This window comes from Rutilus rutilus (assembly GCF_951802725.1).
Source record: "Rutilus rutilus genome assembly, chromosome: 9".
Classification (NCBI taxonomy): domain Eukaryota; kingdom Metazoa; phylum Chordata; class Actinopteri; order Cypriniformes; family Leuciscidae; genus Rutilus; species Rutilus rutilus.
Window position 1 is genome coordinate 22,181,472 of NC_140223.1, and position 15,713 is coordinate 22,197,184.

Below are 15,713 nucleotides of genomic sequence, written 5' to 3' on the forward strand. Positions count from 1 at the left end.
AGAGCAGTGGCAGATGCAAATTGGCTTAAATGTTTATCACTGGAATCAACCGTTTTTGTTGACACACTCAGGTGCTTCATTAAGAATAAACGCGAGTTACAAATGTACTGACATCGTATTGACTTCATCCAATCGGATACCACTCTTTAAGGAATAAATGTTAAAACAACTTGCCATTTCATATGTTCAGGGCTGAGCTGCTCAGTGAACTGTAACATATGCATGCAGATTGGTTTGCTCTGAAGGCATACAGTGACCTTGCTGTAGATAGAGCAGCTACTGTTCCTTCAGTGGACACAGATGATTTTATTCCACAAAACCAACAGAAATGACAATGAGATACAGCTCAAATTCTTATAAAAGTGGTAATCTTTATTTAAACCCGAACTACAGTGTACATGACAGATGCACAACATAGCTACAGGGTACAGACAAAATATGCCAGATTTATAAAAACACAACATACTACAAATTACGAAAAACGATACAGATATTTTTAGATGGCAATTCATTCATCTCACATCTACAGACAAAGCACAAAATATGCTTTTCTGCAATGTGCATAATCAACTCAATGCCACACAATTATGATGAAGCAAAAAACATGACATCCTTTGAGTTTCTAAGCATTTACATTACTGCAAACAATAAAGAGCGAGTCTTGGTGACAAAACAGAACAAAAGCATTTGCTGGGTGCTTTTACTTTATATAGTTGCTGTTTGTACTATTATGCATACATGTCTTCACGGTCAGCATTGTAGAGTTCACCTTCCTGCAAAGAAGCGAAGTTGAGGAAGTGAGATGGTCTGTGAACTTCATGGTAGAACTCTTTCGGGTTGGCCAACTGTAGGTCATACTTCATGTTAGGGTCATGGCGAACACCTAGAATGAGGGGGGGAATAGAAAGTAGTGAGCATAGTGTCATATTTGAAAGGATTTTTTAAAAGGTTTAAATCACTTAAATTATATCATTAATTTAAAGCTATGCTCACCCATGAAGTTGTAATTCCAGGAAACCTGGCCAGGCACCATGAAGAAGCCAAGGAAACGGTCAGACAAGAGCATCTGTACTCTTTCGTAGTGAGACGGCAAGTAACCTTTGGGGTTATTACCCTTATCTGTGTTTTGCCTACCCCACTCATACCCACTAGGAGTCAGCTTGTATGCCGTCAGCGTGCAGGAACCAGGGGTGAAACTAGATAAGCAAAACCAAATGTTAAACTCACAAAAGCAGTGTCAAATACATTATAACCAGACAATTATTACACAGCTACAGTGCATTAGTATGCTAAATATGTACCTGCAAGTAATAATGATAGTCTTCTCGCCATCCCATGATGGGTTGTCAGCCATGACCTTTGCGTGAGTGGTGACATCCTGAGGAGAAAGCTGGGGCGATTCATTGGGCTGCGTATGGATCCATCCAAGAGGTTCCATTTCCTATGAAAGATAAAGACGGCATTCAAACGGTTTGATACGGCTAGGGAGAACGTAGATGGCTGATAACACCAAACTACAGACATATGCATGTGTGTAAAACACTGACCTTCAAGTACTCGTGTTGTGGCAGCTGGTTGGGCAGGTGAACCGTCTGATGTGTACCCCACTGTGGCACCATCACAATGCAGCGGATCTCTTTTACCTGAGGGTTATCTGGAGGGCTGGTTCCATAGAGATAACCTGCAATCTATAGGAATAAAAAAAAATTAAAAAATTAAAAAACTAAAAAAAGGTTTAGGATAATTCTAAATGAACCAAAGGAAGAGGATCTATAAGAGAAATCATGTTAAGACGACATTTCATCTAACCTGAGCACGAAGATCTGAGATGCAGATGAACTTCTTCAGAACATTCTTGGGCAGGATGTAAGTGTATCCAGTCTCTTTGATGTCATCCGATGACACGTAGATGTGATTAGTACGTAAGTGCAAGTTGGCAGCAGAGATCGCCCTGTGAGATCGGGAAAACAGTTAAAACTCAATCAAGCTGTGTTTTAACAACTAAAAAGACAAGACAGACATGGAGAACTTTACACACCTAACTCTCCATTCAGTTTTGGAAGAGAAGGTCTGCGTCTCGTAGTTGCTGGTGGTGGAGGTGATAATCTCATCCCCGTGTTTGTTTACAGTGCGAGTCTGTGTTGCCGTTAGTTGAGACTGCTCTTTGGTCTGCTTCTCGATCTCAGCAATCTGCTGTCTCTGCTGGGATGGAGCCGAGATCTCCATACCCAGGATGATGTCCCTGATTTCAGACTGGGTCAAAGACGCCACATTCACACTGTGAAGAAAAAAAAAAAAAAAAAAAAAAGTTAAAATGTGAAGGAAAACTTCATACAGCAAAATATTTTTTCAGTATGCACTCAGAAGTCAGCATTTGTTCCATAGCACTCACTTGTTCTTCTTGCCATAGTCAGCCAGGATGAGATCTTTGAGCTGCACCTCCACTTTGATCCACTCCTCATCGGTCAGAGTGGGCCAGATGTGGTGGGGCTCGGTGATGGTGGTCTTGTCAGGCTTCAGGATAACTTTGGCACGGTCATTATTGACATGAAGTGCTCTCAGAATTAAGATCAAACGAGAGAAAGCCTAGGCAACAAAAATGTACAATGGTTAAAGACCTTATGAGCAGTGTAACCCTCAGAAGCAACAAATGATCAGCTCAAAATTATAGTATTAGTGCTGGATTTACAGTGTAAGAGGAGATGGTCTTCAGCCAGTCATCGTACAGATTGAACAGGACCATCTGAGGCTCTGTGGCCTTCAGAATGAGGTCTCCAAACTTCTCCACTTTCAGACATGCCTGGAAGGGCAGCTGGAGCTCAGAGCCCTTGATTACAATGTTGGGGAAGTCCAGCAAGTGCACCTGAGAAAAACAGACAGCTGTTAATCTAAAAGTTAACATACAGATGTTAAGATAATTTCCAGAGCATTAACTCAGTTAATTTGCCTTTCACAGTTTTAATGGGCGTTTCTAACCTCAAGAGGATCCAACATGCCCTTCCTGGTCACAATAATCTGTTTGGGCTGCTCTTCAACAGGCAGCGATCGGATCAGGGCAGCCACTTCTTCAGCAGTCTTCCACTTAGCCAGCTATAAAAACAGAAAAAGTGCAGCTCAGCAAAACCTAAAACAATTGAGTGACTGACTAAAGACAAAAAAAATAACTGCACGGAGACAAAACACAAGACTGACCTGTCCAAGACGCTTTTGTCCTGCCCATACAGAAGTGTGAATGATCTTCAGGAAAAGCTGTCCAGTTCTGGGGTTGAAGATGAAAATTGCTCCATTGATTGGTTTGGTGGTCAAGTTACCTTCAAAAGTCTAAAACATGGATAAAATGTAAACAAATTAGACATTTTAACACACAACCCAAGATAATGACAACATGAACACCATAAAAGACATCTACATGATGTTAAATTCACTTGCCTTGTGGATGGTGACTCTGTACACATTGGTGTCATCCACAAACCAGATGATCTGGTTGGAGAAGAGCTCTCCATAGTTCTGGGAAGATAGGTAAGGCTCAGTGGGCTCTGAAGAGTAGAGTTGCAGACCCTTGCGGATTCGCTCTCTCAGCACATACAGAGCAGGGTTGGCCTTCATTATCTTTGCCATGGCCTGCTGGATCAGGGGCTTGGCTCCAGGGAACCAGTTTCCATAAGCACTGCAGGGAGAGAGAGAGGACAAATAAAATACTTTAGCAGCTGCTCTGTCACTGTTTTTGGGATGTGCAACTGAAGTTGTACTTTACTATGTGACAAAATCACCTACACAACACAACAAAATACTGACCTGTGAAGGTTGTAAGCCAGATCAATGGCAATCAGGACTCCAGTAGGTGATGGGTAAATACTCATGTTGTCAGTGGTGTAGTCCAAGAACTTGGCCCTGGCATATCGCTCAATGTCATGGGAGTCGTAGTCACCCCATCTGAGCTGAATGTCAATCCAGTACTTCTGTGTGGTGGTGCTGTCCATAACATCCCTATAGAAAGAAACGCAAGAAAATATGATTAAGGCATTTTCTATCTGGTTATCCTTGCGAGCACTACTTGTGATAATTATATTCATGCTTCCTCTTGAAATCTTAGAACTCAACATATCTATTATGCTTAGTCACATACTTGGAGTCCGCTAGAAGCGAGGGACGTGAGACATTCCACTTGTAGGATGCAAACAACAGAATGTCAGCACAGGAGGAATTCATCTTGTAAGACTTCCTGGGATGGATTGTCTCTTTCTGGACAGTCTCGATCTCCAAAGCATCCAGCTCTTGGTCAAACACCTACAAAAAGCCAACAAAAGCTTACTGATGGCACTCTTCAGCACAACTCTGAATAAGTCAATTGTTAGTAAGTTCAATCTAAAGTGTAAAACCACAGTCCTACTTACACTGTAATGTAGGGTCTCATTAAATAAGCATGCATTATATTAATTGTTTAATATCCTGACCTAAGGAAGCACATCTCTTTACCTGACAGAGATCCATGACGACGCTCTCATGAATCTTCTGCCACAAGTGAGCTCTGAAGATCTGGATCAGAGAGATCTTGAGCGTCGGGATTTTACCATGCATGAAGATTCCAGTGAGGTCCAACTGCACCTGGAAACCCACATATACCTACAAGAACATCAAGAGAATGAGTGAGTCTCAATAAAAAGGGGGTAAAAAAAAGAAGCCGCTTTGAACGCTTTTTTCCCCACCCCATTTCTAAATGCAGTTGCTTCTCATAGACTTACATTGGCTCTGTTGATTGTAGGAGACCACCACAAGGTGAATCGTCGGTTAGGAATCTGGTTCAGACCAGATCTCTGAGCATTGGTGAGTTTCTTCCATTTCATGGACTCTTCGAAACCACTAGCCTTCTCCCTATAGAAGATCAAAATGTTAAATAAATGCGTAATTTTTGTTTTTTTGCCAAAATTAACTAAATTGAAAGTTTCTGCTGAATTCATTGCGTTTATCAATAAAAAAAGATTTTAAAAAAGTCTCAAACTTAAACTTTGGGTTAACTGTACTGGATATGTCAACCTAAAAAGATCTTACCAGAAGAGACCCTCCCACGTGGGGAAGTAGGTTCCCTTGAACAGAGTGTGCTCGAGAATGCCTTCCACCCCTCCAAGTGCCTGGATCATGTCTGTACGGTAGTTGTTCAAATTCCACAATTTTCCATCATGCCTTTGGTGGGTCCACCAGAATGGATTTTGCTTCAGAACCTGAAAACACATTCAAAAATCTTTAAAACACCACGAAAATAAATCTGACTGGTGTGTGGCATTGCTGTTAACGTGCAATGTTTTCCAGATAGAAAGACTTTTACCTGGTACTGTTTGAAGTCTGTTCTGACTCTCCAGCCCTTGTCATAAGCAAGTGTGTGTCTGTCCTTCTGGAAGAGGGTGTTGATACGTGGAATACCTCTGTCCCAGGAGTCCTCCAGATCTTCCAGTGTCAAACGTCTGAGGAGTACCAAATTCATATTAATAAGCTTGAATACATCAACATCATCAATATTTGGCTTTGGTTAAGAGTACAGTACCTGTTCTGAGCAATGGCCTCCTGGCGCTTGAGGGCGTATTCAGCCCAAACTCTCTGAGAGTCAATGAACTCGCTCTCCCATGGCTGGATGTAACGGTACAGATTAGGAATCAACTGATCCTCCTCGTGACTCATTCCAGAGCGGAAATGAGTGATTCCCACATCAGTCTGTTTGGACCACCTGAGCAAAAAACAGTTGAACTATCATCAATAGCCTGAATCTGTGGTAGCATATTCATTTCATTAAAGTTGTATGAGATCAAGGAAACAGCAACAAAAACAGCAATTAACTTACCGAAGGTCAGACTGTGGGATTAGTACGTGTCCCATGGAAAGCATTCCGAGTCCACCCAACTCCTTAGGGGTGTAAAACACCACAGGAGGGAAACGGCTGGGCATTTTGGAGTTCAAACCAATCTTGATACGGGTTTGGATCTTATTCTCACACTTCACCAGCAGGTCCAGAAGCTCTTGAGTGTTGACCACAGCTTCACGGAAGTACGTCATCAGACCAATCAGAGCTGTGTTCCACTTATTCACAATCTGAGAAGATCAACATTATGTAAAACCATGTGCAAAATGGGAAATACAAGTATGTCAAATTAGTTCCTGATACCTATTACACATTATATGAGTATGATGTTTTGCTTTTAAGGTTCAAGGCTCATACCTTAGTGAAGGTGGTGGAGCCAGAAGCCATAAGAATTTGTCGCACTCTGTTGTGGAACCTCTGCATGGACTCATCATCTACACGCAGGAAACACTGTGCTGTCCTTTCCTTTGTTACCTAAAAACCAACATACAATTATCCACCATCCTTTCTGATGTGCCAACAGTTATTTTACAGATCGTTTGTAATTCTACTTACCTCGTTCTGCAAATTCCAAACACCATCTTTGTGTGTAAACTCCTCATAACTAGTGCGGCACTTCGGGAGGATGCGACACTCAAAGCCACACATATTGAAAAGCAGATTGGGGTTGTCCTTGCTGTACACAGACACAAAGCTGTTCTCCCACTGAACTGTGGTCACAGAACGAGGGAGGCGATTCTTTATGTCCCAGAACACAGCACGGCCCCTGTGCGATTATAAGGAAATCAATTATACCACATGCATTTGTCTATGATTTATTAAGGTGTTCAGAAGGAGCAAAGTCTAGAGCACTTACAAGTTCACATCATGTTTCATCAGTCTCATCCTAGCATCACGGGGCCAGCATTTCTTGTTGTTGTAGCCCACAATGTTCTCATTGTTGGGATCCGGGTGCTCGGTCAGGTATCTCTGGATCAGATCTCTCGCCTCATCAGCAGAGAACCTACACACAGCAGAACCAGAATATCATAACATTAATAAAACAGCAACTTTAGAAAAAGAAAAAAAAACTCAGCTGCAAAACAGGAGACTTCATTCATCTGCACTACTAACCTGAAGAAGATGTGAATGCGGTCTATGTATCTGCAGTAAAGACGGATGGGATGGGCACTCTCAGTGGCCGTGTCCTGGAAGCTGAGGAAGTCATTGGGCATCTGAGGAGGGCCAGCCATCTCACTTGCTCTGTGCAGACCCAGCACCAGCAGGTCCATCACCAACCCATAGTACTGCACGATGAAAGAGGCAAACTGCAGGCCACGGATAATACCATACGAGTTTGTGTGGTTCATGTCCTGCAAAGAGAAAATACAGATATCTAAAATCAACCCAAGCAGTGAATGGAAATTTCTAATATGAACTTCTCAAATGCATTAAGAGGGAAATATGAATTTTATCAATGGAATGTATTGTGCAATAAACAGACCTTATAGTTAATGACAACGTTGTTTTTGGCCGTCATGTAATCGGCAATGTTGTGATCCACAATGAGACGCAGAAGCCTGTTCAGCAACGTCAAGTCAATCTTCTCGTACATCTTCTCGTAGCGAGACTCCAGCATGACGTTACATTCACCCTCTGCTGTCTCCCACACATCCTGCAGGTTGTTGATTCCTAGTAGACATAATTAGAAATGTTAATGAAATTGAAAATGAAATTTTAATTAACATTATCCTTTAATCAACCCTCATTTATCCAGTGTACAAGATCTCTAGATTAACATTACAATAGTTTGATGTCTTAAAATAACCAGTCACAATTAGGGATTGATGGTATTTGCCAATGTTTTAATTATTGGCATTAGCAGATGAGTTTCTGCATGCCCAATAAATGATGAATGGGACTTTGAGCGACTTTCAGTTTGACAACACCAGCACCTGAGCGGAGATTAACAATTATTTAAATTATTAGATGTAAAATGTTAAACAAAGAAAGTAAACTGTAAATAAAAAAGTATTTAAGTGTTTAGCGTTCTATAGTTGGTAATATAAAAGAAAACACTACGTTTTTCATACACTGTCAACATTTCAGCTTTATATCGGCCTCACTGCTTTCTAAGATATTGGCATTGGCCATCAAAATATCCATACTGGTCGACCACAGTAAATTGATCTCACCTTGGCACCATTTGTACACTAGCAGTGGAGGTGGCTCTGTGTCAGCTGGCTTGATCCAGGGTGGGAAAAGCCTGCGCTTGTCTGCCTCGTACCACAGGTACTGATCCAGGTATGCGTCAGTGATCTTTTCCAGAGGTTCAACATCGTAAACCGGCACCAGATGACTGTAAAGGTCCATGAACTCAATGCCCACCTAGAGAGAAAAAGAACCACTTCAGATGCAATCTAGGACCAGTAATGGGCTTAGAGGATGCTTGTGGTTACATGAAATGCATTTAAATGTTGAATGTGAGCAAACCTCTTTGAAGGCTCTCTGAGTGAGGAGGTGACGTTTGATTCTGGACAGAGCCTCGTGAGGGTTGTCATAAGCCTGCTCAATCAGACCCAACTCCTCACGCTGTGACTGGTTCAGCCTTGACTTCACACTAATTAAAAGGAACAAAGTAAAGTCAGAAAAGATGCAATCTACACAAAACCAGCACATCCATCCAGGTTGCTGTTATGGGACTGGCCTGACCTGTAAGCCTCCTTGAGTCTCTCCAAAGCCAAGATGAGCAGCTTAGTGTCATGTTTGTAGGAGAGAGGAGGGAAGGGGATCGGAGAGAACCGACGACTCTCCAGCCAGTGCACTGTGGTGGTGTAGATGGCCACGGCCTCTTCAGCAGTGATGTAAGGCCCATCCTATAAGATAAAATATTAAATCACTCATCAATGTGTTCTTTCCCGGTAATAGCAACCTGTTCAAAGTCTTCCAGGACATTTTGTGTTACCCAAGAAATGTACCTTCAGGTAATTGTGCTGTCTCTCTTGCTCTGCCTTTAAGTAGAGTCGAGTGAGACGTCCCAGATTCTTCTTGCACACTGTCTTATCCACAGTAGCTCCTCTTCTGATTCTCTCACGGTTGTAGTGGGCCGTGTTGGTCCACCAGTCAGCTTTGGCCTTCACGTAGCGGAGAATCATGTTCTCGATGGGGGTTGGAAGCCCAGGAACCTGAAAATAAATGATCACTTAATGGTAAACTCTGAAATTGAATAACATACCATTCATAGGCAACAACAAATGAACAAAAATGTACCTTCCAGGGGATGTTGGCCTTCCAGCACCTCCATGACTCACTGAGATGCTGCAAGATGGTTCTAGCCTTGTTCTGCTTGATACCCTCAGGCATCATATCCAGGATGTCATGCATCACAGCAGCTCTCAGCTCAAGATCAAAGTGAGATTCCACACGCTGTTTGGTCACAGTCTTGGCAACACCCTTAGAGTGTCGACCTAAATGGCATTACACAATAAATTAGCACTTGGTAACTTTGACTACATCTTTCTACATGCTTTTTGCATACAAATAAAAGCTCATTTTACCCTCAAACTGCCTGGCCAGAAGATTGCCAAGCCACCGCTCCAGAAGAGGGGTGATGCCTCTCATAAAGAACAGCCAGACTCTCCACCCTGGAGCCCAGAACCCACAGCCTGGACCTTTTCCAACTGGGCCCTAAAAAACATGTCACTTTAGATGCAAGGCATAGCACCAATCCAAACTTTGATTCAATCAACAAAATTATGTATTTATTTGCATTGAGTGTTACTCACTGTGTTGAAGCGGTAGTAGATGAGATGCTTCAGGTCTTTGCACATTCTAATCTGCCTCATGAGCTTGTACTTGTAGCGGTACATGCCAGTCAACTGACCGACATGGGCAAAGATATACTGCAGTCCATCTGACAACTACAGGATAGACAAAAGAATTTAGTAATGAAAAAAATGAGACAATGGTATGGATTAGCTAAACAGAAACCACTCATACCTGGAAAGCATCAACGTTTCCAAGCCTATACTGCACATGACTGTCCACCACAAGCTTGCTCAATCGCAGAACCTCACGGCACAAGTGGAACGCGTTTCCAAATCTGGACTTCTTACGTTCCTTTGTTGTGAGGGTTTTCACAGGCTTCAAGTTGAAGTTGTAGTCCAAGTGCAAGTAGTTGAGGTTCTTTCTGTGAATCAGCAGGTTCAGCATGTTGTAGCCCTGCCGGCACACCTGGAGACCAACTTCTACCCAGTCCAGCTTTGTGGACTGGAAGAATTTGGTGGCCTTGAAAGAACGGAACAGGTATCTAAAATAAATAGGAGAAAATGTAAGGAAAAAGGAAAATCATTAAATGCATAAACACTTTTCCATGGAACAAGCTCTGGAATAGCAACCTCACCTCTTTTTCTGTGCCTTAGGTGGTCTGTGTTTTAGAGCGTTTAGCACGTAGTACTTCAGGAGCTTCTGGTAAGACACACGCACCTTCACAGGTTGGCCTGCAGGGCAGTGCTCACGATACCTGAAGATGTTTGGAGAAACAAGAGCCTCTAATCAGAAATTATAGCCTTCTTGCATGGTCTCAATACTCAAACCCTACATGGGTTAGGGGCCAGTCACAGAAAACATTTTTGCATTGAATAACACGAAAAAAAAGCAGCATTTGCACAATAGGCTGAAAAATAAGTGGAAAAGCAGCAAAGTGGAAAGCAAAAATGTGTTCTGTGTGAAAACTCCCTTACAGTGTGCAAATGCAGTATACTGTATTATACAAACCAGTTTTTAATGAGAGGCACATCAATAGCCCGTCTGGTTCTTCCCGAGCGGAGATTGAATGGACGAGGTGCCCACAACAGTGCAATTCCATTAGCTGTGTTGTCAGTGTAGAGGGGCGTCTCCTTCAGGAATGGCTCTACATACTCAGGAAGTTCAAACTCCTCATCATCATCTGGCAGTGGCTCTTGGCTCTATGGAGAAAACACAAGCTTGCAATTAGTTTGGGGAAGAAACCAAGAAACTTACATCCAGTTTAATTAAACAGTTTAATTTCTGACCTTAACAGAGTGCCTATGAGAGATGGGATTGATCAGAGGGTCAAAGTAGAAGGCAGGCAGATCAGGATCCTCAGTCTTGATGAACACCACATTTGGTGTGTGGTACCTGCATGGACCAACAGATATCACTGGTTCAGCACATGATAATAAAGATAATAAAATCATAGGTATGATAATATTTCGTACCAGGTGAGGTGCACATGATGTGGCAGGTTATTGTACAGGTAAGGGAATGCAATTTTGTATTCGGTCCTGATTGGCTGCCTGATGATGATCTTGTTGATGTCATTGAACTCATTCCAGTCTTCATCCCTGTAACCATAACAAGTTAGACTTCTAGAGAAAATAAAACAATCAATAATGCTACAGGATGGACAGTACGTACTGGAGGTTAATGTCTCTGACAAGCGGCTCAAATTTGGGCCCCCCTGGAATGGCCATGTTCAAGGCTTTGGAGGTGAAGAAAGCCTTCAAGTCAAACAAGTAGAAGTAGTTTCCATCCACCAAGTCTGTCAGCAGCTGATTAGCCAATCGATACAGAGTGGACATCATTGGTAAAGTGAACTGCCAGCGTCTGTATGTGGTCCCATTCACATATCTGTGAAGGGAAAAGATAAATCATGAGCAAAGGAAACAAGCTAACCATATTTTTACAACCGTCACTAACACTCACTTTGTGGTATCTTTTAGAGGTTGATGCTCATACAACCAGTCTACAACAGAAGAATCCTCCTCATTGTCCAGCTCCATCTGGATTGCCTCCAGAGGCTCAACATCCAGGATGTTGTCTGCATAATCTAATGGAGGCTCTTCATCATCAAATGGGGGGAAACGCATGCGCTTGAAGTGCCGCCTGTCTCTCTTCTCACGACGCATCATGATCCACATTGTGCTGGTGAAAAAAAAAGACCTTTTTTTGAAGGGCTGCATGATAATTCTGAATAAAACTGAAATTGCAGCATGAAGAAAAGCTTTAAGGGCTCTAAGCAGTTTTCCACTTAAATAAAAGCTTGATGGTTTATTGTTTGCAAATTAAGAAATGGAAATAGCCATACATATTAGTAATGTGTTTTTTCAGTTGTACTGTGGGAATTTTTTTTCTTTCTTAAATACACTTTTTATTTAAGTTTCAATCTCTGCTCTGAAAGTGTTGCGTCCGTATGCTGTCACCTACCCCCACTGAGCAATGTACACCGGCTCAATAACCCATGGGATTTCGTTTACAAAGGAAATGGCGCCTGTAATGTGGTAGAGCACAGGAACATCTCTGATCTGCTCCCAGGGCATGGGCATGTTCTCCAGCAGTTTGAGTACTGCATGGGGCATATATTTCAGTGCCCTACAAACAAAAAGCAACACAATGTTACTAAAGAGCATACATAAAAACCTAACTGTCAACATAATAATGTTTGTAATGAAATGTGCTTACCCAAGGTAGACCCTCTTGTCGTGACGAAATTTCCTGTTCGTCATATCACCATGATCCCTGATGATTTTTCGCACATGCTCAGGTGGCATGTCCTCTTTCTGAGCATCCACAAAGCCAAATTTCCTTTTCTCAGAGTAGCGTTTGGCCTGAAGCTGCTGCCATTTCCGGGCTACAACAGAGTAACAAGCAAAAGAGAAACATGTCACTAAACATTCCGAGTTGGTATATAACTTAAGCTACATCTACACAAATCTGGATACATTTGAAACCACATAGTTTCCTATATGTTTTGGCCTTCCATCCATACTGACACAACATTTGTCATGCGAAACAGAGCTTTCTGAAGAATGGATTATTATATGGATGCATTATTAAGTAATGAGATAGTGCTAATAAAAACAATTGTGCCAGAAAAATAGCCTGAGCACTTCATTATATCTGGTCTCTCGGTATATCTCTTGCACAGTAAGATGATTTCAGTGTGTACAAGAAACTTTTTAAAAACGCTAGTGTGGGACGTGAGTTAGAAATGAACTGCATGATCAAATGATGTGAACTCACCTTTCTCTTGCAGTTTCTCCTCGGTCATGTAATCTGGTATTGGAGCAACAGCAGGAGGAGGTGGAGGAACACCTGGAGGCATTGTTCCAGGAACACCTCTGTAGGGGAATGCAGCTGCCATGGCAGCGTCTACTGGAAGGAAAAACAGTAATGCACAAAATATATGAGGTCAGACTTCAAACCATGCGTACAGAAACACGTTACCGATGATCGCAATACAACACGGCCATACGAACAGAAGAACCACAACAGCGTGACTGACTATCCAGTAGAAAAAAGAAGTGAAATCAAAGAAAAGGTGTTTTTTGATGGTTGTAAAAGAAACCTAACTAAAGTGCAAAAGTTTGGCCAACTAACATTACTTTAACAAAATAACGTTACCTAAACCACATCAATCAAATTAGCCGATTAACTTGACTATGGCGCCTGAATTGTTTTCCTATCGGCTAGAAACTTGCAAGCCTATGTTTACTGATTAAATACAACCGACAGGTAACAGTTACACTTTTCAGGTTAGACATTTTGCAGCTCAAATAAATATATTTATGATTCGTAGGCATTTATGCGCAATACTATTCGTTCCTTCGGCCTCAATAAAGCAGGAGTTAGCATGTTAGCTTAGCTTACCGCATATCACACAAACAAACTGTTTCCGCAAACAAGCATTGCCAGAGATAAAGTAATACTTTTTAAAATAAAAAACAATTAAATAAGAAGCAGCGTGCCCTCGTGTAAATCAAAATAGCTTACTGTTAAAAGCAGTTTCTCGCCAATGAATGTAGTTGTGTGCTTGGTTTGTGCTCGGCGGAATGGCGTACCATGCACGTTGTGCGTATGGTCTTTCGATTCACGAATGCGCTTTACGTATCTGGAAGATCCTACCTCAACGGAAATGATGTATTTACGAAACAGAACGTAAGAAAATGCGTAGGGCCAGAGAATGTCTAATATGGCGAGAAGTTTCACTCTCACTACACTTCCGGCTTCTGAACTGGTTGCAGTTCCTCTCTGATTCCATATGAGGGCGCTCGCAGGCGAGTGCAGAATGAATGGAGGTCTATGGCGAAAAACCCTCAAAATCCACTTTTCTCAGGATATAATTTTTTGTCTAGTAATTTGAATGTTGTATTCGAAAGGAGATGCAAAGAAATTACACATTGCTGGGTGTTAGATTTTTTAGAGTCACTTATTTGCTTTAAAAAAGTCTTTCAAAATGTCAATGACGTCAGAATGCTGACGTCATTAGCAGAATGCTAGCGTGTTATGGGCAACAACAACTCAACCTGTAAGAAATCAAAACGACATAAGTACTCGTTCATTCAACTTTCGACCTAAAACCCATGTTGAACTTGCAAAATCTACAATCACATCTGAGATTTCTCAACGGCAATCGGGTGAAAGAGACAAATTTAGCCGTCTAGCCCCATTGACTCCCATTCATTTTGCACTCATGGCGAGCGCCCCCAGTGGAACTCTGGTGGTACTACAACCAAAATTCGGTACAATAGGGCTTAATAGGGAGTGGACAGGCTCTCCGTAGACGGGCTCTGGTAGGGCCCAACTTCCGGATATGACACCGGATATGAAAAGTGCTCTTTTTGTCCTTTTCATGTTCCCTGTTATTTTAGTTCATTCATAGTTGTAAACTGGTAAGATTGCTTGAATATGTTTTGAATGAAATGCATTATTATAAGAAAATTATACCAAATTTTCTATTGAAATAATATTAATGTATTATATAACGTATATAACCACTAAATTGGCAGGATATATTATGTTATGTATTACAGTGTTTCTACACTTTAAGACTACTTCCACAAAATATTTCCTTTCAATTATTTTTTTTTCCTTTTTAGCATGTTACAGTTTGTACCACATATGAAAACAACGGCAGAGTCACATGACCTGATATTTTTCTCAAAATTACTGTCCCTCCCCCAGCATTTTAAATGTCTATATCCCCAAGGATACAAAACAGTACTAAAGGCTTAAACTTTAATTCACTCTGAAACTAAAATTCTTTTGCAGTTCCGCATTTTACAGAAACAAGTGGTAAACAGGCTAAACATTTTCATTTACAGGCCCACAAATGCACACAAAATGAATGCATTTGAAGTTTAAATTCAAAACATTTCTAACTGTAAGGAACAATATGGAATAAATGTGTTAAATTTACTCTTCTTGTCATACATCCATTATAGGCTACATTATTCCAAGAGGTCCTCGCTGCAATGGAAATGTAACAAAACGAGCCAGCAGGTGGTGCTGATGCATATGTTGACATCAACAACCAACCAATCAATCAGACTTACTTAGAAGGGATAGTTCACCCAAAAATGAAACTTCTGTCGTCATTTACTTTTGTTCCAAACCTGTATGAATTTATTTCTTCTGCTGAGCACAAAAGATGATATTTAGAAGAATTGAAGAATATCGGTAACCAAACAGTTGATGGGACCCCATTGACTTCCATAGAAATACTATGGAAGTCAATCAGGGGCTCCATCAACTGTTTAGTTACAGTTTGGTAACCAACTGTTTGGTAAGAAAAGTAACTAAACAGTTGATGGAGCCCCTGATTGACTTCCATAGTATTTTTTTTTTTTTTTTTACATTCTATGGAAGTCAATGGGGTTCCCAATTATTCTATCATCTTTTGTGCTCAGCAGAAGAAAGAAATTCATACAGATTTGGAACAACTTGAGGGTGAGTAAATGATGACAGAATTTTCATTTTTGGGTGAACTATCCCTTTAAACTTTATCATGTAACCCGTGCTGCTTGCAAATAAATGAATACCTTTTTAATAATTAATAGTACAGGCCTAAAATAGACATAAT

At 41.3% G+C, this 15,713-nt stretch overlaps 1 protein-coding gene across 2 annotated transcripts; it reads right to left on the reverse strand.

Annotated features, from left to right (window-relative positions):
- Positions 1 to 346: 346 nt before the first annotated feature.
- Positions 347 to 13,767, reverse strand: prpf8 (pre-mRNA processing factor 8). 2 transcript variants are annotated; one of them, XM_084418162.1, is made up of 42 exons: positions 13,625 to 13,767; positions 12,875 to 13,006; positions 12,314 to 12,482; positions 12,059 to 12,223; positions 11,558 to 11,776; positions 11,270 to 11,482; positions 11,071 to 11,196; positions 10,885 to 10,990; positions 10,607 to 10,797; positions 10,233 to 10,352; positions 9,830 to 10,139; positions 9,616 to 9,750; positions 9,388 to 9,517; positions 9,101 to 9,297; positions 8,809 to 9,015; positions 8,543 to 8,706; positions 8,324 to 8,450; positions 8,026 to 8,218; positions 7,335 to 7,522; positions 6,965 to 7,203; positions 6,708 to 6,854; positions 6,407 to 6,617; positions 6,209 to 6,325; positions 5,834 to 6,081; positions 5,540 to 5,719; positions 5,324 to 5,459; positions 5,050 to 5,219; positions 4,743 to 4,872; positions 4,477 to 4,623; positions 4,127 to 4,287; positions 3,796 to 3,987; positions 3,430 to 3,667; positions 3,193 to 3,321; positions 2,977 to 3,090; positions 2,690 to 2,863; positions 2,393 to 2,586; positions 2,039 to 2,278; positions 1,810 to 1,951; positions 1,548 to 1,688; positions 1,302 to 1,441; positions 994 to 1,196; positions 347 to 883 (listed from the first exon to the last, which is right to left on the reverse strand). In XM_084418162.1, exons 2-42 carry the CDS (start codon positions 12,993 to 12,995, stop codon positions 729 to 731), a joined length of 7,029 nt encoding a protein of 2,342 aa, XP_084274288.1. In that variant the 5' UTR covers positions 12,996 to 13,006; positions 13,625 to 13,767; the 3' UTR covers positions 347 to 728. The 2 variants fall into 2 exon arrangements, with proteins under 2 accessions (XP_084274288.1, XP_084274289.1); XM_084418163.1 differs by having other exon boundaries at positions 12,875 to 13,003; positions 13,625 to 13,700.
- Positions 13,768 to 15,713: the final 1,946 nt, after the last annotated feature.